The 26,682-nt window shown below is 53.6% G+C and overlaps 10 protein-coding genes; 4 read left to right on the plus strand and 6 right to left on the minus strand.

Annotated features, from left to right (window-relative positions):
• Positions 1-133: 133 nt before the first annotated feature.
• On the plus strand, positions 134-2,284 carry RCC_03077 (related to 3^-5^ exonuclease; the record flags this gene model as incomplete). The annotated part of the gene is made up of 1 exon (XM_023768369.1): positions 134-2,284. One exon carries the CDS (start codon positions 134-136, stop codon positions 2,282-2,284), a length of 2,151 nt encoding a protein of 716 aa, XP_023624137.1.
• Positions 2,285-2,467: 183 nt separating this feature from the next.
• RCC_03078 (uncharacterized protein) lies at positions 2,468-4,771 on the minus strand (the record flags this gene model as incomplete). XM_023768370.1 has 2 exons in its annotated part: positions 2,468-2,916; positions 2,977-4,771. 2 exons carry the CDS (start codon positions 4,769-4,771, stop codon positions 2,468-2,470), a joined length of 2,244 nt encoding a protein of 747 aa, XP_023624138.1.
• A 1,997-nt stretch (positions 4,772-6,768) lies between these two features.
• Positions 6,769-10,737, plus strand: RCC_03079 (uncharacterized protein; the record flags this gene model as incomplete). XM_023768371.1 has 4 exons in its annotated part: positions 6,769-9,678; positions 9,794-10,029; positions 10,082-10,396; positions 10,641-10,737. 4 exons carry the CDS (start codon positions 6,769-6,771, stop codon positions 10,735-10,737), a joined length of 3,558 nt encoding a protein of 1,185 aa, XP_023624139.1.
• A 514-nt stretch (positions 10,738-11,251) lies between these two features.
• Positions 11,252-13,112, minus strand: RCC_03080 (related to ubiquitin-conjugating enzyme; the record flags this gene model as incomplete). XM_023768372.1 has 4 exons in its annotated part: positions 11,252-11,337; positions 11,580-11,890; positions 11,942-12,869; positions 12,929-13,112. The coding sequence occupies 4 exons, from the start codon at positions 13,110-13,112 to the stop codon at positions 11,252-11,254; spliced, it is 1,509 nt and encodes a 502-aa protein (XP_023624140.1).
• A 278-nt stretch (positions 13,113-13,390) lies between these two features.
• On the plus strand, positions 13,391-13,890 carry RCC_03081 (related to TRAPP subunit involved in targeting and fusion of ER to golgi transport vesicles; the record flags this gene model as incomplete). XM_023768373.1 has 2 exons in its annotated part: positions 13,391-13,427; positions 13,487-13,890. The coding sequence occupies 2 exons, from the start codon at positions 13,391-13,393 to the stop codon at positions 13,888-13,890; spliced, it is 441 nt and encodes a 146-aa protein (XP_023624141.1).
• A 581-nt stretch (positions 13,891-14,471) lies between these two features.
• RCC_03082 (uncharacterized protein) lies at positions 14,472-14,878 on the minus strand (the record flags this gene model as incomplete). XM_023768374.1 has 3 exons in its annotated part: positions 14,472-14,488; positions 14,551-14,732; positions 14,787-14,878. 3 exons carry the CDS (start codon positions 14,876-14,878, stop codon positions 14,472-14,474), a joined length of 291 nt encoding a protein of 96 aa, XP_023624142.1.
• An 891-nt stretch (positions 14,879-15,769) lies between these two features.
• On the minus strand, positions 15,770-16,963 carry RCC_03083 (uncharacterized protein; the record flags this gene model as incomplete). The annotated part of the gene is made up of 1 exon (XM_023768375.1): positions 15,770-16,963. One exon carries the CDS (start codon positions 16,961-16,963, stop codon positions 15,770-15,772), a length of 1,194 nt encoding a protein of 397 aa, XP_023624143.1.
• A 969-nt stretch (positions 16,964-17,932) lies between these two features.
• On the plus strand, positions 17,933-19,262 carry RCC_03084 (uncharacterized protein; the record flags this gene model as incomplete). XM_023768376.1 has 3 exons in its annotated part: positions 17,933-18,502; positions 18,561-19,068; positions 19,129-19,262. The coding sequence occupies 3 exons, from the start codon at positions 17,933-17,935 to the stop codon at positions 19,260-19,262; spliced, it is 1,212 nt and encodes a 403-aa protein (XP_023624144.1).
• Positions 19,263-19,367: 105 nt separating this feature from the next.
• On the minus strand, positions 19,368-21,041 carry RCC_03085 (related to putative tartrate transporter; the record flags this gene model as incomplete). XM_023768377.1 has 4 exons in its annotated part: positions 19,368-19,658; positions 19,709-19,898; positions 19,975-20,483; positions 20,547-21,041. The coding sequence occupies 4 exons, from the start codon at positions 21,039-21,041 to the stop codon at positions 19,368-19,370; spliced, it is 1,485 nt and encodes a 494-aa protein (XP_023624145.1).
• A 392-nt stretch (positions 21,042-21,433) lies between these two features.
• RCC_03086 (uncharacterized protein) lies at positions 21,434-25,920 on the minus strand (the record flags this gene model as incomplete). XM_023768378.1 has 3 exons in its annotated part: positions 21,434-24,378; positions 24,534-24,969; positions 25,027-25,920. The coding sequence occupies 3 exons, from the start codon at positions 25,918-25,920 to the stop codon at positions 21,434-21,436; spliced, it is 4,275 nt and encodes a 1,424-aa protein (XP_023624146.1).
• Between the last annotated feature and the right edge of the window lie 762 nt (positions 25,921-26,682).

Below are 26,682 nucleotides of genomic sequence, written 5' to 3' on the forward strand. Positions count from 1 at the left end.
AGCGCCCTCGGCCCGCCCTTCCGCTCCGTCTCCCGTCGGTTCTTGCCTTGAATTTGATCGATGGTGAACATTTGCAGGTACCAATAACATCAACCACACTGATTCCGCCACGTCAAGCACCAACTTGGCCAGCATGGGGCGACGTAAACGCTCGCACGGCGAGTATGAAGGCGACAACATGATGGGAGTAGGCGACGCCTTGTCGCGCGTCCGAGACCCAGAAGACCCAACGCAGGAATCGTCGACATTGGCCCAAGATGGCACTGATTCCAAGGGAGAGTGGCAGACGGTCGAACACGGTCGCAACAAGAAGCGAAAGAAGGGCCCTGAAAAAGAGAAGAGCAACTATCCCTCCATTACGCATTCCGCGCACTCCCGCCTCCAAAGCTTTGTAAAACTTGGTGATTTGCAAAACCTTGTCCTCTACTTACTGGCCGATGGCACCGCGCCTCAATGGTGCTCTGTTCGCCATCACAAGAGTATAAGAAAGGTCGTGGTATTGATGGTCCCTGGACTTGAAGCGGGGTTTTTCGACGGCAAAATTCCTCWTCTTCACGAAGCCGCCTCCAATGAGGTTCAAGTACAACTCGCCAAGAACTCCGAGAACGAGGAGTCTCGCAGTGGCCTTCAGCCCAGGCAGGGCAGTGGTAGTGGAAAAGCCTCTCCTGACGACTATTATCCCGTAAAGCTCAGATCAGATCGCATGCCCGCCTGCCTCCGTCCGCTCAGCAATATATTCGAGCACATCTGGCCCATCAAGACCCCTGGAGATGACAAGTACGCGAAAATGCACTCTCCATTGACTGGCATGCTGTCCGCACCGATGCTCAAGGTCAAAGAGGAAAAGAAGAGCAAAGGCCACCAGCCTTCTACCAATGGCCGAAACGGGTCAAGCAAACGCACACCTGTCACTGAATTTCTTGCCACTACCCAGGAGCTCACCGAAGAAGGTTACATAATGCATCCTTCGCTATTCTCGGGCTCAAGCGACGTGGAAGCCGAGGCTGCGCGACGCATTAGTGGCAAGACCTCGATTGCGGATGGCTGGGTTGACTCTGCAAACATCACCAGTCTTGCATCAGGTGCTGTCCCGGACCAAGATGTCGAGGAAGGGTCTGTCACTGCTGGTAGGAACGTCCTCGCGATGGATTGCGAGATGTGCATAACGTCTCCAGCCGGACAGACACCTCAGACATTCAGCCTCACACGGATCTCGTTGATTGACTGGGATGGCGAGGTCGTCCTCGATGAGCTCGTTAGGCCGGCCAACCCAATCACGGACTACTTGACTCCGTATTCTGGCATCACGGCCTCAATGCTCGAGGGAGTCACCACGACCCTCTCCGATATCCAGCAGAAGCTGCTAGGCATCATTACTCCGCAGACCATCATCATTGGCCACTCGCTAAATAGCGATTTCAATGCCCTTCGACTCACACATCCATTCGTCATCGACACAGCCCTCCTTTTCCCACATCCGCGTGGGCCACCTCTCAAGTCTTCACTCAAGTGGCTTGCTCAGAAGTACCTATCGCGCGAGATTCAGAAGGGCCATGGCTCTACTGGCCACAATAGCGTGGAGGATGCCCGCGCATGTTTGGACCTTGTCAAGCAAAAGTGTGAAAAGGGAAAGGCTTGGGGCACCTCCGAAGCTAACCACGAGAGTATATTCAAACGAYTCTATCGCGCCAACAGAGAAAAGCGTGACAAGGTGAATCCCAGTGGCGATGACGAGCCCAGGCTGGGTGCTGTTGTCGACTGGGGCGAACCGACGCGGGGACACGGGGGACAAGCAAAGGTCGCCATTGGTTGTCAGAGCGATGCTGATGTTGTCAAAGGGATCAAGCACGCCGTCAAGGGCGATGAGGATGGCGCATCTGTTCCCACCGGTGGCTGTGACTTTGTGTGGGCCCGCTTCCGCGAGCTTGAGGCACACCGGGGGTGGTGGAATCGGTCCAAGGTCGCCGACTCGGAGACTTTGAGAACCGCCACTGATTCCAAAGTGACGGGATTGTCGCTGGAGGATGTTGTGAAGCAGACCACCCAGAACATTACCGATGTGTACGATGCATTGCCCCCTTGCAGCGTGTTGATCGTGTATAGCGGTTCAGCTGACCCGCGAGAGCTCCAAGAAATGCAAAACTCGCAGCAGAAATTCAAAGCGGAGTACCGCGTCAAGAAGTGGGACGAACTAAGTGTCAAATGGACGGATGTCGAAGAGCAGAAGTTGAGGAAGGCTTGCGAGACGGCTCGGCGTGGAGTTGGCTTCATTAGCGTCAAGTGAGATGCTTGTGACGCTCCCAGCCGATATTCGACTTGATGGCTGAGAATTACGGCCAGCGGCCCGCGTGTTCACACAGCGATCAATGGCTACATGTATAGCTGAAGACAGCTACATGGGTATCTTCGCAGTAGATATAGAAATCGCGCCAAATCGCGCTCAGTCGCATGGGAGGACTTATGCCTTCTACGCGGTTACACTAGCCTGCTGCTCTGCAACCACACTCGGCCCACCATTCTCGCCACGCTGCGACGGCGCTCCGGCCTCATGGGAATCGCCGCCGCTAGTCTGCTGTGCCACGGCTTGCGTCTCGTCCGCTTCTCTCATCACCACATCCGCAGCATGCCCCTGATCTTCTTTTGCCTCCGCCATCTCCTGATCCTCGCCGATGTGTTCCTGCATGCCATCCGTTTCCTGCGTCCTGGTTTCGACTTCTGGATCAACCTTTACTGGCCTTTCTTCCTCATGCCGCGGGAAGAATTGCTCCGCGACTCTGCCCACAGACTCCGAGCTCTGTGGAAATATCCTGCTCATGAGCTCACGATGTTGTGTCTGCGCATCTGTAGGCTCGTCGGAAGCCTCGCCATCGGGACCAACACTAACAGGTGTACCAGAGCGGGTCTGATCCTCGTCATCTAAAACGTAGTTAGCATGTGGATACTTCGACGGTCAATGCATCAGGTATGATGACTTACCTTCCATTTCGGCGCGTTCAGCTTCTTTCTTTGCGTGTACTTTCCGCAAGTTGTTCGCCGAGCTCACACTACGCATGTCTGGCCTCCCGTCTTTGCGAATTAAGATGCCTTCCGCATTTCTTATTGGCTTAGTCCTGGTCTTCTTCCCGGAATTGGACATGGAATCACCAGCGAACTGCTCTTGCGGCGATCTATGCGGCACAGGAGTAGCGGGATACTCATGAGGACCTTCTGCAGGACCACCGCGGCTATCACGAGATGACATTCCCGGTGAGTATGAATGTGTCGGGTTATAATAGCCATTCGGCGGCACAGCGTGATTCGCGGCCCACTCTGCTGTTGGTATTTCTGGGCTGGCCTGATGTGGCATCTCGGCGTGGGCAACAGTCGGTGAAGTAGCTGCTGCCGCAGCCACGCCTCCACGCCCTCTGCCCCGACCTCTGCCCCGACCTCTGCCTCTGCCTCTTCCGGAGCCATGTCCAGCTTGAGCTTCAGGAGGAAGCACGCGTTCCGATTCAGGCCTCCACGATTCCTGCGAATCGGCTTGCTGTGTGGAAGTAATAAAGCGGTAGTGATGCTGCGACGGTGGATGAGATGGCGGCTGAGATTGAGATTGCGATTGTAGCTGCGACTGCGAACCGTCTGAAGGCGCGCGGCCTGGTGCGTACGTTGGAGTCTCGGATGGCGCTGATGTGGTCGAGGTCATGAAGCCCAGTTGGGACGGTATGTGGCCATCCTCTCCACTGCCACTCCGTGCCACGTTTGGCATCAGCGGAGCCAACTTCGGGCGCTTCGACCCATCCGACATGGGCGACTGATACGGAGACGGACGATCCTCTGGACCGCGCTTTACAGCTGCATTCGCATTGACCGCAGCCCATCCACTGTTTTGGCCGCTGGACGCTTCTGATCCCATCATGTTCGGGGGCCGTCCATTCATTGACGCATTCGCGGGCGACATGCGAGACGGAAACGATTCTGCAGGCCGCCAACCGGAAAGAGCGGTAGGACCTGGCAATGCCTCTACTGCACGAAAAGCAGAGCCAGGTGGCGGATGCGGGGTGGACGTGTCATTTGCAAATGGTTTCGCATCAGAGCCTGGACGAGGAACGTGCGACTGCTGAGCTTCCGATACTGAGAGAGCGGGCAGGCCTTGTGGATGACCGACCTCGGGTGAAGCCATCGAAGCAGTCCGCATTGGCGGGAGATGGGTCTGGGGAGGAGCCTGGGATATAGAGGATTGCAACGGAAGCTGCGGTGAGTGCTGTGAAGAAGGGTTGGCTAGCGGGTGTCCTGGATGATGTGATGATGGTAGTCCTGCGGAATGGCCAACAGGATGCATGGTCGAACGATGGGATCGAGGGCCTAGATGACCGTGCGGTATGGCATGCGGGGGCATACTGTGCTGTACATGCGCGCCTTCGAAATGAGAACTCTCCCGGTGGGGTCCCTCTCGTTCTCGATGGGCCGCAGTCACGGGTAGTCTGCGAACATTGCCAGCAGGTGGAGTCGGCTCTAACCTTGGCTCTTCTAGCCGCTTCACACGGTTCCGCATAAGATCCATTTGCATGTTGATGCCATCGATTTCGTTGACGCGATTGGTAAGTTGCTGAAGCTGCCCAGCGATGACCTCAAGATCGCCGTGGTCATGTTGAGGGCGCTCGTTTGCCAGAGGTTTAGCTCGCAAGTCATTGCGCACTTCATTGATTACGCCAAATATGTTGCTTATTTCGGCATGGAGTCTGCTGACGGCCGAGTCCAGCTCGGAGAATTGACGACGATGCGACTCCAGCATGCCTGTGTTATATGACACTTGGGCTTGGAGACGGGAGATCGCAGAGGTCCAGACGTCGTTGGGAAGCCTGTCTAAACCATGGCTAGGCTGAGAAGGCCCTCGGGAATGATGAGCAACAGGTCTATTGTGTATGGGATGGCTAGTGTCTCTAGCAGTCCCGTCATGGTTGATGGATGGATCGCGCGAACGCGCCGCGCCGTCTGTGGACTTTTCCATTATCATGACCACCACCCAAGAACAAGGGCTATGGCATCGCTGATGAGCTTGTTTTGCTCTATGATAGCGTTAGCGGGCGACAGATYGCTGGAGACCACGTCAGCATAAGAAGCTAGATTTGCAAGCACTCATTTCCCAATGAACGAGCGCAGCCAAGACTAAGCGAAGTCCAGGCTCTGTTCAAGCCTTGAACATACGCTGGGAAGGCATACCAGAGAACCCATGCGTCAAGCGGATGGAAAAGCAGGGGATTAAAAAAAAAGAGAAATCCTCATCTTCGCGAAAACGTACTCTAGCCTACTAATGTACCTATACGCTCACTAATGAGATAGCGAAACTCTAAGCTACGTATATTGGAGAGCCCTAATTAAATGGAGACGGAGCTAATCGAATCGGTGGGCCCGTAACACAAGGGACTTGGCCCAGCTTGATATAGTGCGATGCCACTTCGCGAAGCCGTTTAGCTCTTATCCTGGCGCAACGGCTGATCTGCATAGGGAAGTTGGTCTTTCTAATACTGCATCGCAGCGCGGAGAACGTTACGAGGGCATGATAGGATGCGACTGATGTACGTCCCCAGGTCACCAGCTGTTTGACACAACGCTTGCTGGGATCACCTCGACTGAGTGGATCGCGGTGCGGCGTTACGATTACACATTGGTCATTCGTCCCAGAAGATCCTGCATGATCCCGATTCCACTTCTGCGCAGGTAATTGGATGTCCTTCTGCGGTCCGCGTTTAAATAATCCTCCTAGGCGGCTGGCATTGGCGCCACCTCCAAAGGCCGATTTCTTGTTGTCGGGCACCCGAAACAAGCTCTCACACCCTGTTTGCGCGTTTCGTCTCCTTGGTCACAGCAGTGCATGAAATAAGCGGTCGCTTTCTTGGTACCAGCCGTTGCGTTGCGTTGCGTTGCGTCGCGTTTGTCTCGCCTTGTTTTGTCCATTGTCAGACCCGCTAGCTCAAAGGAGTGCGCCCGAGCTCTCGTATCAGAGAGCCGTGCCGCGTACAAGAACGTGCGGCGCACAGTCATCCGCATCCGCAATCGCATTCGCGAGGCCCATCAAGATTGGAGAAGCTCGAGAGGCGAAGCGAGGCGGGAGGATGTGAAAAAGATAAGTGCGATGACGAGATCGGTTGACGAGGTCATCGAGCTGTGCCGCAGGACTGGATCGCGCAAGCGGCACAGTCATACTCCAGAGGAACGGTCGTGCCAAGAAGGCGATGGCACTCGCTTCGTCGTTGACTAATTAGGTTCTTCAGGCTAGGCAGGGCGGTAGTTTATTACTGTAGTTAGGTAGGTACTGTAGCATGGGTTGAAAATGGATTTAGCCTGTGAGGTCTCCTCGCATCTCAGGTTGACAGCTTTATCTTTTATCGTTTGAGGTAGCGCCACACGATTAAGTTATGCGAACGTACAAACTCATGAGCGGTGACAAGTCCGACATCACGTTTCGGAGCACTGAATGAGAGTTTCGGAAAGTGGGGGTGGCATGCGATCGATTTCGTTCTTGTTGGCCTGAGGCAGAAGCTTTGACGCTAGTATCGAGACACCTCAAGTCCATTCTCATCCTCACTTCATTCCACAAAAGTTGCGACGTTACTTTGTTAATACCACCTCGCCTCATCTGCGCGCACGAATCTACTGCATACTTCTCGAGGAGTGCTGCACCTGGACCGCGGCCACTTCACTGTCATGTGCGCGCCTTCCGTCTACGAGCATCACCAGTAGTAGGCAATTTGGGAGGGCCCAACTCGAGCACCATTATCCACTCGCGCCATGCCACACGCGACCGACGACATGATGGAGGACGCGGATCGCGAGGCGGCCGCTGTGAACGACTTCCTCAGTGGCGCAGAGGTGCCCGTCAACATTGATCAGAGCAATAAAGCCGCCGATGCGATCGATTACGAGGACTTCAGCGACGATGAGCTACCGGAGGAGGAGGAAGCGACCAATACGGCCGGCGCAAATGATGACGAGGAAGACCTCAGTGCCTATTACAACACCGCCCCACCGGCAATCGGTGGCTTGCCTGCGCCTGCCACCACAAACGGATACGGGGACGAAGACGTGAAGCAGCCGACGATTAATGATCTGTTTGGCGACGGCGACCCGGATGGCGACGGTGATGGGGATAATGACCTTTTCGGTGACCTTGTTGATGGAAGCGCATCTTACTCATCCCCCGAAGAAGTGCGACAGCCACCGTCACAGCAGCCGCGTCTTGGTGGACTGGCCCTGGCTCTGCCATCAAAGTCGGGTCTCGCTCTTCCGAATAGCTTCTCGCAATTGCCGCAGTCACGTGCGCCTATGCATCCGAGTCCGTCGTCTATGAGTCCGCCAGCCTTTCCTGATCAAGACTATTCGGGCATGTCCCCAGGTAGCATGACATCCGACGACGACGATGATACGGGGTTGGATCCGGAGACAGCCCTCCAACGAAGACTTTTCAAGGACTCGAGGAGGCGAAATGCGGGCGAAGACGTCCTAGCGGGCCCAGTCAATACGGACATGACACTTTTCCACACTCTGTACCCTGGGTACGAGCAAACGCACATTCCCAAATTCATCGAGCTTTTCCCGGGATACAATGTGGAGTACAAGGGCAAGGTCCCTGTGAAGCCGCCAAAGGCAGTTCAGCCGCACAAATTGACGCTTGATCTGCTTCAAGACCAGGAGCGAAGCTTCAGGTCAATCACTACTACTGGTAAGGCCGGACAGGAGAGCACGTTCAACAACAGCTTCGTCAGACTCGGATACAGCAACATGGCGAAAGAAGACAGCGATGACGAMCACGACTCAAGTGTTTTCGACGAGGATGAGCGCATTGGCGGCATTTCAATGCAAGATCTCGCTCTCATCTGTCAAGATTGGGACGCAGCGAGCATCGACGCCATCTCGACAATTGATGAGCTTGAAGACCGTGTCATGAGTCGCCGCGACGGTGATCGCGACTGGGAAGCTGACAATGACCAGCGGCCAATGAAAAAGCGCAGGACTGATGGCTCTTGCTTGGACATTACGGGATCGTATCATGACAGTAATCTTTCATTCGAGGACCCTGAGCGTGCCGTCGCGAAGCTCGCCAAGACAGTTTTCCTGGATCTCAACGATCCGAATCTTCTCATCGATGAGCACGCACCGCGGACGAAGAGAAAGCCCAAGCGCATGCCTGGCGATTTCAAGCGTGACACCGCATTGAGCCGTGACATCGCCAAGCGTTACAACATCAGTAACGATCAGGCGTATGACCTGCTCAAGGAGAACCACCAGCACAAGGTTCGCAGCACGCTTGGCAGCATGGCAATTGAACACAGCTTTCCGGCCACCAAATTGCAATATCCCTTCTACCAGGTCTCGCTCGAAAACAAGGCCAAGCGCAACTTCCACCGCYCTCAGCTGGAGCTTCGTGCCCCGAGTGGAAAGGAGTATCGTTTTCAAAGACCAAAGCATATCAAGAGGAAGAACGTCCGTGGCAAAGACGCAAAAGAAGTCTTCGCAAAGGCCGAGGATCTCTCTCTTGGAGACAGTGCTTCGTTGTTGATGCTTGAGTACTCCGAGGAGGCACCAATGATGCTTTCGAACTTCGGCATGGGCAATCGGTTGATTAATTATTACCGCAAGAAGGACGCCGACGACTCTACACGACCGAAGCTTGAGATTGGTGAAGCTCAGGTTCTCCTCACCCAAGATAAGAGCCCGTTCGCCAACTTTGGTCATGTCGACAAGGGCGATACTGTTCCGACTATTCAGAATGGACTTTTCCGTGCTCCCGTCTTTTCGCATGACTCAAAGGCTGTCGACTTCGTCATCGGCATCAGCAGCACTCATGAGGGAGGCGATCGATTTTTCCTGCGCAACGTGGAGAATTTGCACACCGTGGGACAGCAATTCCCGCTGGCAGAGGTGCCAGGTCAACACAGTCGCAAAGTCACAGACGCTGCGAAGAAGAGGCTACGTGCCCTTGCATTCCGCATCTACCTGAAGAGCCGCACCCGCAAAGACAAGGTCCTTGACAACCGCACGCTCATGCCCCATCTACCTGGACATGATATGCCCCAGACTAGAAGCAAGATGCGCGAATTCATGAAGTATGAGCGTCTGGCCAACAAGGGCGAAAACGGTGGCGGCGTCTGGGTCCCTGTCCCTCAACATCCAGTACCTGACTTGGAAACGCTTCGCAGCTGGATCAAACCAGAGGATGTCTGCCTGCTCGACTCTATGCAGGTCGGCGTGCAGCACCTCTCGGACCTCGGAATCACCGAAACCAAGGACGCTGAGGAGCAAGACGGCGACGAAACCAGCAATAATATCGAGCTTCAGCYCATCCCTTGGCGAGCCACCAAGAACTTCCTCAATGCATGCCAGGGCAAAGCTATGCTCACTCTTCACGGCGAGGGGGATCCAACGAACCGTGGCGAAGGCTTCAGCTTTGTGAAGACATCTATGAAAGGTGGCTTCCAGGCCCCTGGCGAGAGTGTGAATGATAAGATATTCTCCAAGAACAAGAAGGAGTCTGGCGGCCATTCCTACAACGTGGCCAAGCAACAAAAGGCCTACGATGACTATATTCGACGCATTTGGGAGGCACAAAAAGACAGCTTGACGAACACACAGGAATTCTCCGACGACGATATGGAGGATGCCCGTGACGGTGAAGGCGAGCACGCTTACAGTCGCAGTCGGGTGAGTGATTTTATCTGTACCCTCGCACTAATTCCCCACATTCGTTCTTGGCTCCTTGCGGAAACATTTCCCTCCTTCAACGAAATTTCCCCCGCTGACACGATATGCATTACAGGCACAAACTCCACGCTCTTCATTCGGCGGTCCCGCGGCCAATCGCCACGATGATGAGGTCAGTCAGTTCAGTGGACACAGTGCTGGTCAGGTTGATAAACCTCTGGTCATCACCCGCAAGGGTGGCGTCGATGAAAACGGCAAGCCGCGAGCAGACGCCCAGGAGATCATCACGAACCCAGCCGTGATCAAGGAGTACAGGAAGCGACAACTTGCAAAGCAATTGAACAACGTCAGGTAAGTCGAGTTGTCTTGTCCTCCAGGGCTGCATGGCGCTAACATATCCCAGCATGGACACATACGTGCCCACCGGCAACTCCGAACAGGACACCTACAAGAAGCAGTTTCTCGAAAAGGAACTCATGCGAATCAAGCGCAATGCCGAACGTCGCGAGGCCCGCGAACGTCTCAAGGCTAAGAACGGCATGGGAGTATCTCCAGCTGCAGCAGGTTCTCCCGGTCCGTCCGAAGTTGACGGACCATCCTCCAACCCCACCGCCAACGCCGACAGTACGCCTCAAAAGGGCAAAGGTCGTAGCAAGGACGGCACTCAGCGCAAATGCGCCAATTGCGGTCTTGTCGGTCACATCAAGACCAACAGAAAGTCAGTCACCACTTTTACTTGTTCTCTCTGCGTCACAAAGCAAAATTTCGAGGTCGATGTCAGCTCCCACGGGCGCAAGCGTGGCTCTAGAAGCACAGGCGATGCCAATGGCGGTGCGGCTGGCATGTACTCTGCATTCGTTCTATGAATGTTTGAGATGCGCCCGACTCTTAATTGTTTGCTTTACTGCCCTTTCTTTACTTAACTTCTGCGCGACTTCTAGCTGACAATGTTGAATGAAAAGGCTCTGCCCGAAACTCAATGGAACTCAATCGGCCGAGGATGGTGGTGCGAATGGAGACAGTTCTTTCGGAGCCGCGCCGGCTCCATTGACGTTGTGAGAACGAATTATGATACCCGACTTGAGTTTTCACCGCAGCATGGTCTGTCAGCCATGCTGCTCGTGGTGGAATGGCAGCTACGTCCACGTCGAAAACGACTCAAAATGCAATCATCGCTTCTGAGATGGATAGAAAATCATCAATCCAGATAGAGAACTACTCTCTGCGTTTTCGCAATCCGAAAGTGTACGTCGCTGCGTGCACTGTAAGGCCCACTACCTTTCTTCGCATGTCAGGCTGTGTACATCAATGGCCGTCCAGTTTGGAACCGACCTGCTAGAATCTCTGTATGTGCTAACATGTAACCCGCTCATCACGTTAGAACAGGTCACGATCCACCCGAGATGTCTAGCAGAATTCGTCACAGGTTGTTCGCAATCATTCAAGGTTGTAGTTGAAGGTGAAGTTGAAGTTCGATTCATTGCATTGACACCAAACTCCACGCTAATAACGCTACACGGGGTATCCTACTTTTCAAAATCAATCATGAACGGGGTCATAGCCATATGATGGCTCAATCGAGCAGCTTCAGGCGCGACAGGATTGTCATCATCACCCATTCGTGCTGGCTGCGTGCCTGCCGAGGATCCAACTTCAGCTCTGCCACCGATCAGCCTTTGCGAGGAACATCGTGGAGATTGCAGACACCTTTGTTTGCGACCACAGTACTCGGGGAGCTTCAGATTGCATCGCGGATGCGGTTGCCACGAGAACGCTCCCCTGGTTTCACAGACTCATCCATCTCCGGAAACGCCCGTGGGCTTCCCTTCAATAGCCAGCTCCAGGCGAGAAAGAATGTGTACGGGCTTCACAAACAAAAGAGCGTCTTCAAAGGAACTCACTGCTTTCCTGTGCACTACGTCGCAGCTTGCGGTTGTAGATTTTACGCTTTTCGTCACCTCCCCAGTACAGCTCGAAGATGTCTGGGTTGACCATCGCGCGAGGGTCRAATTTCGATTCCTTGTCGTCGATGGCGGCCACAATTGCGGTGAGATGCGAGCTGATCTCGTCCTCTTTTTGCGGAAAGTAGCAGAGAGTGCCTGTGCTACTAACGCGGTGATGGTGAATTGGTGATTTGAAAGTGACACGCGGTTGAGCAGAAGGAAAAGTTGGGGGAATGTGAAGGGACATGTTGAATATGCCACCATCAAGGCTGGTGCACGATTAGCTTCAGTCTTCTCGTTCGGGAACACATGTTGCTTACTTGGTCATGGGCTCACCAAACAAGGTGATGTCCCACACGAATGGATTCTTCTTGTTTGGCAAGGTGAGCTCGATGCGCGAGCCGGAGCTTTGGTTTTCACTCCAGTTGCGTTGTTGCTGAATGAATTGGAACGCCAGCTGAGTGGCAAGTTGAGTGCCATCCTCAACCTGGAGGGCACCTTGCTGCTCCCACACGCTCTTCTCATCTTCCAATTTCTGGAAGATGGCTTCCATACRACTTCGCAGACTCTTGTAGCCAAAACGGCCCTCCATACTGTTGGGGGGATATTCGAACTCCATGCGGGCAAAGGTCGTTCCATCGCGCTGCTCGTCCTTGGATTGGTCTATAGTGCGAAGGTAGACATCGTAATACCACAGGAAACGCCGCTTTGTCAGGTCGGCAAAGGGATCCCACTGCGCAAGATCTAGCGCATTGAACGTGGCCTCTGCGTCGTATTCATGTGCCGATGCCTCCGTCCCAGGCGTAGACGAGCCATCTTGTTCAGGTTCCATCTGCTCGCTTGATACCGTAGCAACGGCTTGGGTTTTGAGCCGCTTGGAAGCTGGCTCGGCCTTGTCGGGCTGAATCTGCAGTAGGCTCTCCAAACGCTGAATGACGGAGATGCGCAGCGTCTCATGCCTGATTTTTGCGATGTAGGCTTTTGGGTTGGGTTCCTCCTTCTTCGCTGTCTCGTAGCCAGGCTCGTTCTCATATGGGTTCGGACTCATCAAGCTTTGGATGCTGAGCAAGACGCTCTCAAGTCCCTGCGCACTGCTCCACTCCTCGCCCGGATTGCCCCGCCAGGTGCCCAAGATGGAGAGGCATACCTTGCCCTCGGCGTAGATGTTGGGGTTGAAGCGAGTCTTTCCGTTGTTGGTGGTGACGCAGCGCACGGTGGGGGACTTGATCGGGTAGTCCTTGGGAAATTCTACTTTGGTCAGCCCGTTGAACGGAAATCGTAAGCAGACGGACGCTCTCTGCACTGACTCAATTCAAATTCGAAGCATCCAAACTCATACGGCGTCTCTGGTGGGCCGATAATCAGTGCACGCACCGAGCGTACATCGCTGTCGCGGCAGGCCACGGCGATTGACAGGTCCTCGCTCGCGTGTGCTTGGGCGATTTCACGTGTGATTCTCGAAATCGATCCATTTGTGTTGGTGTTGGCCATGATTCTGGCGGTGTTGCTAGTGATGACGGAGATGAGCGCGAGCAGCTTGGCTCATGTCGGAGCCTCGTGGAGGGGAGTGAACATTTGTAGGTGAGAATGGAATAAAGGCAAGGCAACAGAGCGGCCCGACATTTCACACAAGCTTGATTAGCCACGTGCAGGGATAGCTTTATTAGTCTAGCCCCTCCAATTCACGCGACTTGCATCTGAACGTCGTGATCTACCCAAACATCGACATCCCGCAAAACATTAGCAAACATCCAGATTCCAGCCTCAAAATGGTCGTCTTTTCCCTTTTGATCATTAATAAAGCTGGTATGGCTCCATTTTCCGCGCGAACGCCCTTCCACAAGCCATGAACTAACAACACGTAGGTGGTCTTGTCTACAACCGCACATTCGCACCAGGACTTCAAAAGCTGGATTCGAACGATTATCTCATCCTAGCCGGCACATTCCATGGCATCCACGCAATATCGAGAAGCATCAACCCGGTTCCTCCAGCTCCGCTACCACCAGGCAATCGGAAAGCTCCCACCACAGGCATTGAAAGTCTTGAGAGCAGTCATTTCAGACTGACCTGCTTCCAAACGCCAACTGGAGTGAAGTTCCTGCTCTTCACTAGTCCGGAGCAGCCCAATACGGAGCTAGTAGTGCGAAGGTGCTATGAAATCTATGGAGATTTTGTCATGAAGAATCCGTTCTACAACCTGGAGATGCCTATTCGCGTGGAGAAGTTCGATCGAGCACTGGGTGCATATCTAGTGAGACCATCATGATCATCATGTACCGTGCGAAGACCCGCAGAGAATGTCGAACGATGCCGCTCCCGATTAGATCGGACCATGCTTGACCGAAATGAGCCATCCATCGCTCCAGCCACAGATGTGAGATAAGTCATTTCATGTCTCGGGTTCCGGGTGTGCGGGAACTTACCGTGATCACACAAAGCCAGCCACAGACGAGAATATCGTTCGGACGAGGGCAGTTGTGTTACGGTATTCACCGTTTGATTACGACGTCGTAGTCGCGACAGAAGCCTGCTGGATGGGTCTGCGCTGGGGCAATTTCACGGAGAGATGGGCACCGTGTAGTGACAGTAACGCTGAAGAGTTTTGGAAAAGCGCTGTGACGCAATATGCATTGACGAAATCGCAATGACCGATATGAACAGAGAAAAGCAAATAACGGCTCGTTTCCGCGCGTGTCCCAAATGTCCTGCGCTTCTTCCCTTTCCTTCTCGCAGAGCTGCCGATGTGAGAATTATTCATCGGGACAAGACATCCCCATACATCCTTACAATTTCCCAAGTTTCCGGGTTCAAACTCCGCTCTCTAACGATGTCGCATATCGAATGCACTTAGCAACAGTCCATGCCTGAAGAGAAAAGGGTTAGAAATGATTTCAAATCTCCGTCGTAGATCGAGAGGAAGACTCACAGCATTCACAACAATCTGCACAGCATTCACAGCCCTCTTCGCAGAGGAAGCAGCAGCAGAGTGTCGCGAGACAAGCTCCGAGACAGCCACGATCCTTCTTCTGCTTTTGCGGCTGAGCATAAACCACCTGAGGCTGAGCATATTGCATCTGTTGCGGTGGTGGTCCACCGTATCCTCCGCCGCTGAGGTTCCTGTCAGCTGGTATTCCCTCCACCTGTTCACATTGTGCGACGTACTATGCCTGCTGAGGGTATTGTGGCTGTCCGTATTGCTGAGGAGGTGCACCGTATTGAGGCTGTCCGCCGCCGTAGTAGCCCTGGTTCGACATGATGGAAGCTTTTGGTTGAACGTGTCAGTCGCAACTTGGAAGCGATCACACTATTCGCAGCTTTCGCACGTACCGGTGGGTGTGTGTGGTGAGAATTCAAGTGAGGATATTCTGCGATCGCGAGGCTGCAATTATGTCGCGAAGGAAGATGTTGAGAGTTGTAGAGTGACGTACAAGGTGATTGCGACAAGTAAAGAGGATGGAGGATGGCTGAGACAAGGAAGCGTGCACGGGCTAGGGAATAAGGCTGACTTACGTGGCCGTGGCTAGCAGCAGGAGCTCACTTGCTGCGCCTTTTAGACCGCAGTCAGCGGGTAAGGATACAACAAATGCCTCATGCGATGCTCTCGCGGCTTCTCCTTCACGTCTGATCTGCTCGACAGATCATGTTCGCTGATCATCGGAGACTGGAGTGTATCGCATCACATCACAGCGTTACCTATATCCATGGATAAATCTGCCTCTGCCCCGCTAGAGATGTCATCCAAAAGGCTTGTCGAGGGCTACCAAGCTTTGCCGAGACCGATCATTAGGTTCCGATGCGTCGGATGTGGATCCGGAGATGGCTGCGGCTTCGACATCTGACGGAACCTTGGCGACATGGGTTGTACAAAGTGGATGGAACTTGAAGTGCTTTTACAGCAGCCGAGAATACCAACAAACTGTAAAACCAGTGGCAATACTGACTTGTCGTGAGAGTCAGGAGTAGGGAAACTGTCTACCAGTGAGTCGTAAATTCGATCGACTAGGCGCTACTATTCATTCTCAAGGCAAATAATTGCAAGCACTTCACGCAACAATTGAAGTCCGCTATACGGAGTACATATACAACGCAGCCCACGAATGCCTCGCTATGCTCAACAAAGTTTGCGCCTCCACACAATAACTCAATCATTCATCTTGCTCCATTAAGCCTAGCATGTCTAACTCCGTACGMWCTATCCGCTCAAATTCCGATCTTGCCATTCCCGAGGTTTTGGCAAGGCGGAACAGACTTTTGATGTCTGTGCTGATATGCTGCTGAATAGCGTGCTGGGCTCTATCCGAACCTCCGTCTGTGCTCATCGCCGCCGCTTGCTCCTCCAATCGGTCGATGCTAGAATTTGATGCAGTAGGCGAGATGGCGCGAGGCATGGACAGCTCCTCGTTGCCATTCACTCCGGATGCCGCAGCGTCCTGCGTCTGTTGCCAGCCAGCATGTGGCTGCAGGGAAGAGAGATAATCTGCCTGTGCTTTGATTTCACCACTTGAGCCAGCTTGCGGACCTTGAGCATGCACAAGCGAGTCTCCGTTCAGCGTGCTGCTCCCAATCTCATGACTGTCTTCATCGGGGTCGTGAGAATCGAGCGCTGGCTGGACTTCCGAGCCGTAGCGGGCAAAGTACTCCTGCTCAGATCCCGGTCGTGGATTTGAGGATTGGTTGACAGAGCTGGACATCGGAGCAGGCGAGCGTTTCGGCGCAGGGGTCCGGCTAGGAGTCTGATCGTACTGAGCCCAGTAATCGTCATTCATATCGTCGTCATCCTCCTGTTGTGAAGCTTGGGGTGCCTGAGCAGAGTGTCCGTTCGCCAACGCATCTGTGCCCGGCACAGAAGACGCGTTGGCGTCCGAGGGCGAATTGAACCATTCGCTGCCATCTTCGGCGTCATCCAATGCACGCAAATCTGCCAACTTCCAGCCAGGATCGGTGCCTCCGTGCTCGTCTTTTTCGCACCATACATACACCGGCAGGAGACTAAATTGCTCCAACTCGATGCGTGCGTGCAATGTCTCTTCATCCAATCTTCTATACTTTGCAGGTCGTGGATCCTCGAGCTCTAGCTCTCCTGAGACGGGATGAGGCTCCAAATCCATTCGTTCGATCACGTCCGGCAATTTCGAGGCTCGCTGTGGATCCCATGATAGTAGAGGTAGCCAGCCTTCGGTTCCAGAGGCATTGAGGAAGTTAACTCGCTGTCGTAGGAGTGGGGACAGCAGTGGCAGCAGAGCGGGCGGCGGTCGTGGTGAGACGAAAGATGTAGGCAGACATGCCAGCAACGGCGGGAGTAGCTCGCGAGGATTGGGCGGCGGCGGTGCGAGATGCATCGTTGAAGCAGTAGGGACTCGGTGCTCGCGTGCCAGCCGAGCTGTTGTGAAGCGGTGAAGAGGGCGGCTTGGGTCTACCTATACGTCTGTACCTACACTTCTATCCTTTAGCTGTATGGTTCTCGCGATGGAGCTGGCGAGCGAAAAGAGACAAAAAGAAGCGGGTTCAATGGTGAGATGGGGACCGCAGCGGTACTTGGCCTGTACAAAGTATGCATGTTGCGTCTGTTTGCTGAGCTTGACAGGCTCTAGTGTGTTTGACCGTGAACTGCCGAAGGACGAACGGAGCTCCGAAGATGTGGAAAGACGCCGGGTCACATGATGCTTGAAGGTGCAGAAGCCTAGATTATTCACCTTTGTCATCGTTCAACAACATCATCTTGACTCTCACATCTCCCGGCATCTTCTTGCCCATCACAACCCCACAGCTCACGCATCGGTCTAGCTCCGTGCTGCGACATGTGAAATCGACTTGGCCGACGCCCATGCAACCCGAGTCGTACCAGCGCGGTGGATCACTCGCGTCTGTTTCATGTTGACCGCCAAGAGCATCTTTGACTGGTGACTTCACCTCACATTGAGGGYTTTCCCACATTTGCTTCGCCATCAAATACTGCTGCTTCCACTGGATGTGCGTGCCGGATAGATGGCCCAGTCGCCCGAACGATGTTTCTGGTGCGACAGTCTCAGCACACGGTGCCGACCTGTTTCGATGTCTCGCAGGATTTTGATGCTGTTGAGAGTGAGAACTCTCACAATTAGAAATACAACAATAGCACTACATTCGCATTCGCATTTGCATTTGCATTGCATGTGCGCTCATGCACTTCTCTCTTCTTCTCGCTCACTCGATTCCTTCGCGGTAATACAAGACGCTCACTCTCTACACGTCTTCTTCTTTSGACATTATTCCGTGCAGGCACGGCTTCTCTTCCTCAAGCGTTCGAATCACGACACTCACTTGGTTCGATGGCCAAGTTTGTCAGCCGGTGTCTGCTTGTCTGTCTGCTTGTGTTCACTACTGGTATCGCGGCTGCGCCAGTGGCTCACAGTTCTGGCGGCGCAGAACACATTGTCATCCTCGACAAGAGTCTGCCAACTCCACCAAAAGTCGCAGAGATTCTGGCCCGGTTGGACTTGCACGAGGAGCATTCCGACGTACGATATGTCTTCAACAACAGTGCTTTCATTGGGTTTGCAGCTTCGATGAACTCGCACTGCCTGGATCTACTAGCGAACATGACAGAAGTGTCTACCATCGAGCAAGCTGTGGCCTTGAGCAGAAGTGCGGTCGCTTCTACCAGACCGAACGCTCCTTGGGGACTCCAACGCATCTCCAACCGTTTGGCTGCTGACGGTAGTCCATCTGCCATGCAATACACCTACTCATTCGTAGACCCAACACTGGGGGCGAAATCAGATATCTACATCATCGACAGTGGCATCTTCGAGGCTCACAACGTCTTCAACGGCCGTGCAAAGATGCTGTGGTCCCACAACGGGGATATGGAGGATAATGACGGTCATGGGACGCACGTCGTAAGTCATCAACGGAGTCAAACAAGATGGCATTCCGCTAATTCAAGCTCGCTCAAAGGCAGGGACGGCTGCAGGTGACATCCTCGGCGTTGCTTCCAACGCGAGGCTCTATGGCATCAAAGCTCTTGATTCCGATGGCGGTGGACTTAGTTCCAGCGTCATCGCCGGCATTAATTACGTTGTCAATCGACACGACAATCGCAAAGCAGCAGGAGATGAATTTGCCGGCTCGGTGATTTCCATGTCTCTGGCCTCAAAATCACCGGTAGAGGCAATCAACTTTGCTGTCAAAGCYGCTGTTGCAAACGGCATACATGTCTGTGTCGCAGCTGGCAACAATGGCGGCGATGCCTGTAAGTCCTCCCCTGCTTCGGCAGGTGGATTGGCTGGCACAGCAATCTCAGTCGGCGCTGTGGACATCCATGATCAGCGCGCTAGCTTCTCGAACCATGGCGATTGTGTCGACATCTACGCTCCCKGCGTAGGCATCGTTAGCAGTTGGATTGGTGAAAATAACATGGTGAACTCGCTCTCAGGGAGCAGCATGTCTGCGCCCCATGTCACAGGTGAGATCGGGCCTCTCGTTGGAACCATGGATACTATGCTAACTCATTTCGTCTTTGAAGGTATAATAGCATATGCTATGGCCAACCAGACGCTCGCCGACGATCCAGGACTGATGAAGGAATGGCTTCTCGCCGCGGCTTTGCCTTTGAGCGATGGAACACTCTTGGCCAACAATGGCGTGCAAACAGGTTGAGGCCATCCATCATTGGATATCACAGGTTTTTGACGAGGCGTCGAACAGAAAGCAGGATGGGTCAATGGATTTCGTCACCTCGTTACACATGAAAGAGCATGACGCTCAATAAGTATACCGAAATCCAACTGTCTCCTCGATCAAAATCTTGCCTTCTCGCTGCCGCTTGTTGGCGATGTAGAAGTACACCGAAAAAGCAGCCACACAGGCAATGATGAGGACATGCGATCCGATCGACACCCATATAGCCGTCAAGTATTGAGGCGCCTCGTTCTGCCGCACAATATAGCTGCCGGCGATCCCGCCAGCTCCATTAAATGCAGTGATGGTTGCAGCTGTGAAGACGCGTTTCCATTGGCCTGTAATGTTGTTGGCTTGGTAGGTCACAATACCCGCCTGTTGCAATGTCAGCATTGGAAATCATAAAATTAGCGACCTCTACGAACCCAATTCGAGATGTATGCACCCGTAGCCATGCAGACGCCAACATATCGAGCTGCAGGCTGTTGTGCGAAGCCCAGCATGGAGAATCCAACAATCAAGCATATGCTGTTGAAGACTATGATTGGACCTCGTAGCCTCAAGCGGTCGCCGACAATGGACGATATGACGACTGGGATGATAGCATAGTAGTACCTGCTCGAACATTAGCATCTGATGAAGAGGGTCTATGGATGACAGCCTTTCGCCTGCCCGCTTGAGGGTGACCTACGGTGGAGCTGCGAGCAGGATAGATTTATTCTCGCTGAAACCGAATCCCGATTGAAGGATAATCGGAAGGAAATAGGCCAACGAAGTTGTTACTAGATTCAGCAGGAAGAACATGCAAGAAAATGCATAGACCTTTGGGTCCTTCGCGTGTCGGAGGACCTTCATCCAGGCGAAATTCTCAGCTTTGACATCCTTTCGGTCCCTGTTGATTCTCGCGACGGCCAGAGCTTGTTCTTCTGCTGTGAGGAAGTACAGGCTATTGTGACAATTCTCGGGAAAGTCGACCATCCAGAAGTAAGTTATGAAGCTCAGCAGAATCGTAATCAGTCCTTGTACGAGGTACATGTACCTCCAACCAGCTCCAAGCGCTCCTTTCCCGTCGAGTTTGTTCAGGCCAAAGTTGACAATGCCACCAGTAGCAAGGATGAACACTTCACCGCTTTGCAAGAAAGCGAACCTGACTTGCTGTTCACTACGAACATAGTATGTGGAAATGAGGTAACTCAGACCCTGTTCGACTCAAGTCAGCCGTTGTCTAAGTAGGCCATGTTTCAGAGGTCATGGTCGTCTCACCGGATAGATGCCACTCATTGCCATTCCCAGCAACACCCTTAACGCAATCATCTCCTTCCAGGTATGAATGAAAGCCGTGCACATGGTAATCAACCCGAATGAGAAGGTGATGAGCCCAAACCATTTTCGAGGAGAAACTAATCGTACGGCAATCGTTGAGGGCAGTTGAAATCCTATAGATGCCACTGTAAAGATGAAGATGCTGACGCTGTACCTATTGCCCGTGAGATCCAGATCAGTGAGCATTGATGTAACTGATGCCGAGCTAATGATTCCAGAGTCCAATAGATTGAGAGAACAGAGGATTGCTGATATCGTGCAAAGCCTCAAATCGATCTTCAAGCGGAGCTTTTTCTCCAGCTCGCTTGTCGGCGAGCTCGCATCTTCGTCGTCTGTGGCAATGAACTGTGCTTCGTCGGATACTGGCGTAGCATTGCCATTGCCATTTGGCGGGGATTTGGGTGACGTCAGCGACGATGACGAGCTGTGTGCCATGATGAATGAATTCTGGCCTGAACCAGCCAGGAAGTTGTTCGACCTGTCCGCTATGTGAGGTGGTACCACTGAAGTTGATGGACTCGAGAAGCAGTAGGTAGGTAGTACCGGGGCCGGGAATTTACTGACATTGCTTCATCAGCTGACGAAGAAGTGAAAGCCCACAAGTGGGGGCATAGGCGATCACTGCGAATAACGCCATACATCCGTGCTGATGCTAAGGGCGATAAACCGGCTAATAATCAAATGTCTAGGTCAARGCAGCAGACGGCCGCCGATCGCTTTCCGATCAAAAACGCACTACGAGTTTATATACAGTCCTGCGCATGAGCAGCGCTAAGGGAGTCCTCCTCATACGCTTGCTGAGTCGCACAAAAGCCCAAGTTTATCAATCAAGGACGGGGCACTGACCCACGAGGGTTATCATAAGGTAGAGCAACTTGCTCGTAGTATCCTGGCCGCCGATCGTCTTGCATGTGCGCTCCATGCGCAATCGTAGTGTACACGGGTTGCTCAGTTCGTCTTTCGTACTGCTGTTGCTCGTACGGATTCGGCGCGTACTGTACCTGAGCTGGGGCTGAATCAATGGGAACGAGTTCAAGAGGCCTTCCATATTGATCGACGTAGATTGGTTGAGGTGCCGGCCGTTCGTACTGGTAACCCGCTGCAAAATGCTCACTATCTGATCGCTGCACATATTGGACTGGAGCTTCCCTGTACAAAGGCGTATGGGATGTCGGCTGGCTGTAGTGCTGTCCGCCCTCGTAGACATATTGGTACCTAGGAGCGAGTTGGGCCGAAGGGGCATGTGAGGCCTCCACATACGTATGATGTTGATTCTGGCCAAATTGGCGCATGTTGCTCGAGAGAGTTGCCTGCAAATCGTGTACATTGCGTGCTGCTGCTACTTCCGGGGGAGATTGATAGGATCCGCCGTATCGGCTGACAGAGCGGCGAGCCTCTTCGAAGGGAGTCTGAGGGTACACCTCGGGATTTGCTTGCCTTGGTGCGCTGCCAATACGGTTCCCTGCAGCAGCAGTTGGGGGTCCATTCTGCGTAGCTGGTGTTTGCCCCGTTAAAGATGCCAAAATAGCAGCAATGTCAGGCTGTCCAKCGGAAGGGACAACCGGGGGATCTTGGGTTGCTTTGTAGTCTGCCGAGGGCGCAGATCGTCCCACGGAAGGACTGCGGCTGTATCTGTTGCTCGAACGGGGTTGGCTAGGCTGTGAAGTCATTGCGCTTAGACTCTGCAGTGCGGCGAGAGTCTCCGGGGCGAGATTGAAAGTGTGCGCTGATGTAGTACTGGGTGCTTGTGCTTCGGTCGGCTTGCGGGCATCCGTATCAAATTGTGCCGGATCCACGACCTTGCGTGCGTCGGTGTCAAACTGCGCTGGGTCAAAGGTCGACTTTTGAGCGGGCACAAACATCGGACGACGAGGATCGTACTCGTCTTCGGTAGGCTCAGGCAGTGGGTCTTGCGAGGAGTCGCGGTCGATTGGTGAACCGTTGGCTTTCTTTTGCCCCTTCTTCTTCGGCTGGTTTTGATTCTTTTGCTTCTTCCCAAGTCTACTCAGCAATCGATTCGCAGGAGCGGTGTCGCTTGCGGCGTCGTACTGCTCAGTAACTGTGCCTATGATAGGCAATGGCAGCGAGAAAACGCCTGGAAACGCGACTGCGACCAATGCCAACTTGCTGTCGTCCATGCCGGGCGTGCGAAGGAGTTCTTTGATCATATCGCCGTCCGGGAGCTCAATCATTTCGGTAGTCCAATCCAGCTGCCCAAAATCCTGGGTTTGATGCATGAGTTTGAAATGGGTAGCCAGGGAAGACGTATTATAGAGCTTCGCGCTTCTGATTCGCGTCCAATACGAGCCGTGATTGGAAACCCCGTTCACAGATGTGGCAACGCACGGCTTACAAGCGAGACCATGAGCATTCTTCAGCGGACGCGTCGATGCGTTCGTGGTGACTGCCTCTGTGAGCATGTCGAGCGTGGGCTTCTGGCAATAGGTCTCTTTAAAGCGGAGCACACTGTGGTGAATGGCCGTGTGAACACGGATGCATTCCAGGAGATCTTTGACGCCTTCCATGGCGTCCCATGCCTCACGAGCGTCCTTGGCAAGTTTGTCGACCTGCTGGTCGTAGTCTTGGTCGGAGTTCGACGAGGGAATCACTTCCGTTGGGTAGTGGATGTCAACAGTGGCCGCCTGGGGATGTTGAGGTGGCTGGTATGCATGAGGTCCAACCTGCTGGAAGCCATTCGAGCCTGCATGGTACGAACCGTCGTGAAGAGCGGGCGTCGCAGAATGATACGCGCCATCGGTGTTGGCTTGCGGTGTGTTCCGAAGACGATTATGGGCAGAGACTCGACGATCCAACTTGAGCCATTGCCCAGGGTTAGTGTGGAAGGGTGCCTCCTGCGGCCAGTCGGACGTCTGCCAATGGACCACAATGTTGCCTCTGCTGAAAGCTGTGGTATGCTTCGCTCCATAATGCTGAATAAGCCCCTCAAATGCAAACCATTTGGGTTTCTTCTCCTCTGTGCAACCTGCGCAAAGAAATTGCTCGCGGCGCAGAGGATCGGTCAGGGGTCGGACCTTATTGTCATAGACCCACTTCATGTTATCGAGAGAGAGAAATGGCTCAGGTACTGGGGATCCCTGCTTTCCGTGGGTCCTTCTCGCAGTTGGCTCGAGTCTCGGTAACAATCCCAGCTGCTTGTCCTCGTTGTAACGTTTATAGACATGCAGCAGAACTTGCGCTGCAAATATTGGGGAGTWTTCCTTCTCCAGCATTTTGCCTCCGCCCCACTGGCCGTTGATGTAATCTGTGGCATACTCGCCAAGCCGTTTTCGTAGCGAGTCCTGAGTTTGCTCGTACTCGCGGTCATATGTCTCCTTTGCCGGCTTTGGGATGTAGTCCTCCATCATGGATGAGGGCATAGCGGCCTGCAAAGCGGCCAATTGGGAGGCTCTTTCGTGTTCAACGTATTCTGCCCGCTCCCGTTGGTCCAATATCCGAGGCTTGAGCATGGCCCACGAGTTATCTGTCATAGGAGTGGTGATTTGCATGGCTGCTTGGAATGATTCCATGTGCTGGAGAACATTTGGCTCCACTGGCGGCTCCATCTCTCGACATCTGCGCTCAATGTCGGCTTTTCGGGCTTGACGAGCTTCCTCTACCTCCTGAAGATTTCTCATCGGACGATGATGCTGTGGGAACGGATGTTGAGGTTGAGGCTGGGGTTGAGGTTGAGAAAGCGGTTGATACAGTGCCCCATACCCATTCTGATGGGCATTATGGAACACATGAACAGGCTGGGGCAGCGGATGGGTCCCTGTGAGTTTCAGGTTAGGTCAATTCCAGACTCTCGTAATGATCACGCTTGCAGTCTTCGTAGCCGACACCACGCAGCAAGAAYGTGGAGACATGAAAAGGGATCCTTCAAGAAGAAGGCAGACTGAACGAGGTCGCGACGGAAATGCTGCTTACCGTTGGCCATTGGAGGTGGCTGAGTCTGAGTACCATTTACTCCAGCAGACCTACCATGGGTCTCCCCAAGATAGCGCGGGAAAGAAGAAGGATCACACTCCCTAAGCACTTGTGACAAGTCTGCGCCAGGACGCATATTCAGTTCCCACTTTTCCCATCGGCCACAATCTGCCATGGCATCTTTACCCTGGGCTGCAAGACCTTTGCGCCACTCATCTGCAGCGCCATCTCCAAGTGTCTTGGCGTTCTCCTCTTCGGCCTTTATGGCTTCCAGGTCTGGGATGTAGTAGACTTTGGCGAATCGCAGGTTACCCGGGATACCCCCTGGCATTTGGCGAACGGAGTCTGTAACAAAATGCAGTTCGGGAGAGCGGAAGCCGTAAGGTACTCCAAGTCGAAGCTGGGCAAGGGAAGGGTCGGAAAGCACTTGAATGTCCTATAGGAATCAGAATACGTCTGAAGAGCAATCGACGAGTTGCGGTTCCAGGCTTACCTTGAGAATGCGCGTTTCAAGACACGAGCCACAGGTTCGAATCCCAAACGGCCAGATCACGCGCAGTCCATTAGGCCCAGGGCCAGCATTGAAAAGCGAGGTCGCGGGAGAGGGGACAGGGGTCCTGGCGCAAAACTGACAAGTTCGGCCACCTACCAGCTTCAGCATATCCAATTCGGAAAATGCAGCCAACGGCCTAGGCATTGTAGTGAAGTGAATCTTCCGGGAATGTATCCAAATAGATTCGCTGTCCACAACACGAGCCCTGGTGTGTTCTCGCCGTAGCGTCTTCGACGCGGGTGTGGCCGTAAGGTGTGTAAGGTACATATTGAATGGCTTGCAAACACGTAGACAGCGGCAGAGCATCGCAGGGGATAGATGCATGAAGACGCGCTGCCACACTTCGGCTGGCAATCGCGCAGTCCGGGGTGGTGTCCCAGGCGCATCAACAGGCAGAGCGGACATCACCATTCTGCGCTTCTTCGCTGGGTCCTCGAGGGAATCTATGGCAGCCGCGGTGTTAGCATCCACAGTATCGGATAGCTTGCGCTTAGCACCAGCGTGGTGATTCACGGCGACGGGCACAGGTATGGCAGGCGCGGATTCCAGTCCTGGAGAAGGCGGCGCACTCGGCGAAGAGCAGTCCATTTCGGAGCCTGGGTCACTGTCACTGTCGTGTCCTGCCGCGCCAGTACTGCCATGCGCGGCTGCAGGGAAGGTCGCAGCGGTGAACTCTGTCGCATATGGCTGTGAGCTATGGGCGCGGGTCATGGCGGCGTCGGCGTCGGCGACAGGGACCGGGGAGGTCTGTTGGTCCGCGGCGGGAGGGTCGGAGGCATAAAAGTCGGACGACGATGAAGAAGGAGCCTCGCTGTCAGCCCGTTGTTCGGCCATGGTCAGGACTCGGAACAGCAAGTCGCGTTCAAGCTTGGATGAGTCGCGCCATCTGTAGTTAGAGAAGAGATATGTTAAAAGCAGAAACAGCACTTGACCCAAGACAGAGTGCAACAGCAGCGATTTCAAGCGCGAGTCTTGTTGGATGCTGTTGATTGAGAGTGAGGCGCACGACGGGACGCTTCAAGAACCTTAGGTAAGGTAGCTTCGTTCTTCGCTGACTACGCTGCATGTACTAGGTACCTTACCTACCTACTTCCAATACAACCAACAATGCCAACAGTACGGTAACACGTGTGTCACTGCTTCCATGCGAAAATGATCCCACACTACAAGCTGTCTGGAGCGGCAACAACTGCAGATGAATGAGAAGATAGGTAGAGCATGGCAGACGTGATCATCCTCAAGTTGCCGTGCTAGAGCCGCATGAATAGCTCCGTGTCGCCATTCTGTGCATGATCTTGTCTTTTTCGTACATCAATACTTGCGCATGCCAGCTCATGCGGAATATCGATACCTGCGTGGTTACGAACACTACTCATTCGTACACGCAAGCGCCCTGCTCATCGCCCTGCCCGGCCACGTGTTAGTTCTTAGCCTGACGTATGTTCAGTCAGCAGCTGTTCCTGTGGAACTTCATCATAGCTTTTGTCTGTTTTCTATTATACCTACCTTTGCTTGAGACAGTACATGTGATCCGCACTTCAATCGTCACTGCCACTGCCAACGCTCAATCGTACCTAGCATTGCACTACTGAGATT

The sequence above is a fragment of the Ramularia collo-cygni genome, assembly GCF_900074925.1.
Source record: "Ramularia collo-cygni strain URUG2 genome assembly, contig: RCC_scaffold03, whole genome shotgun sequence".
NCBI classification, from domain to species: Eukaryota; Fungi; Ascomycota; class Dothideomycetes; order Mycosphaerellales; family Mycosphaerellaceae; genus Ramularia; species Ramularia collo-cygni.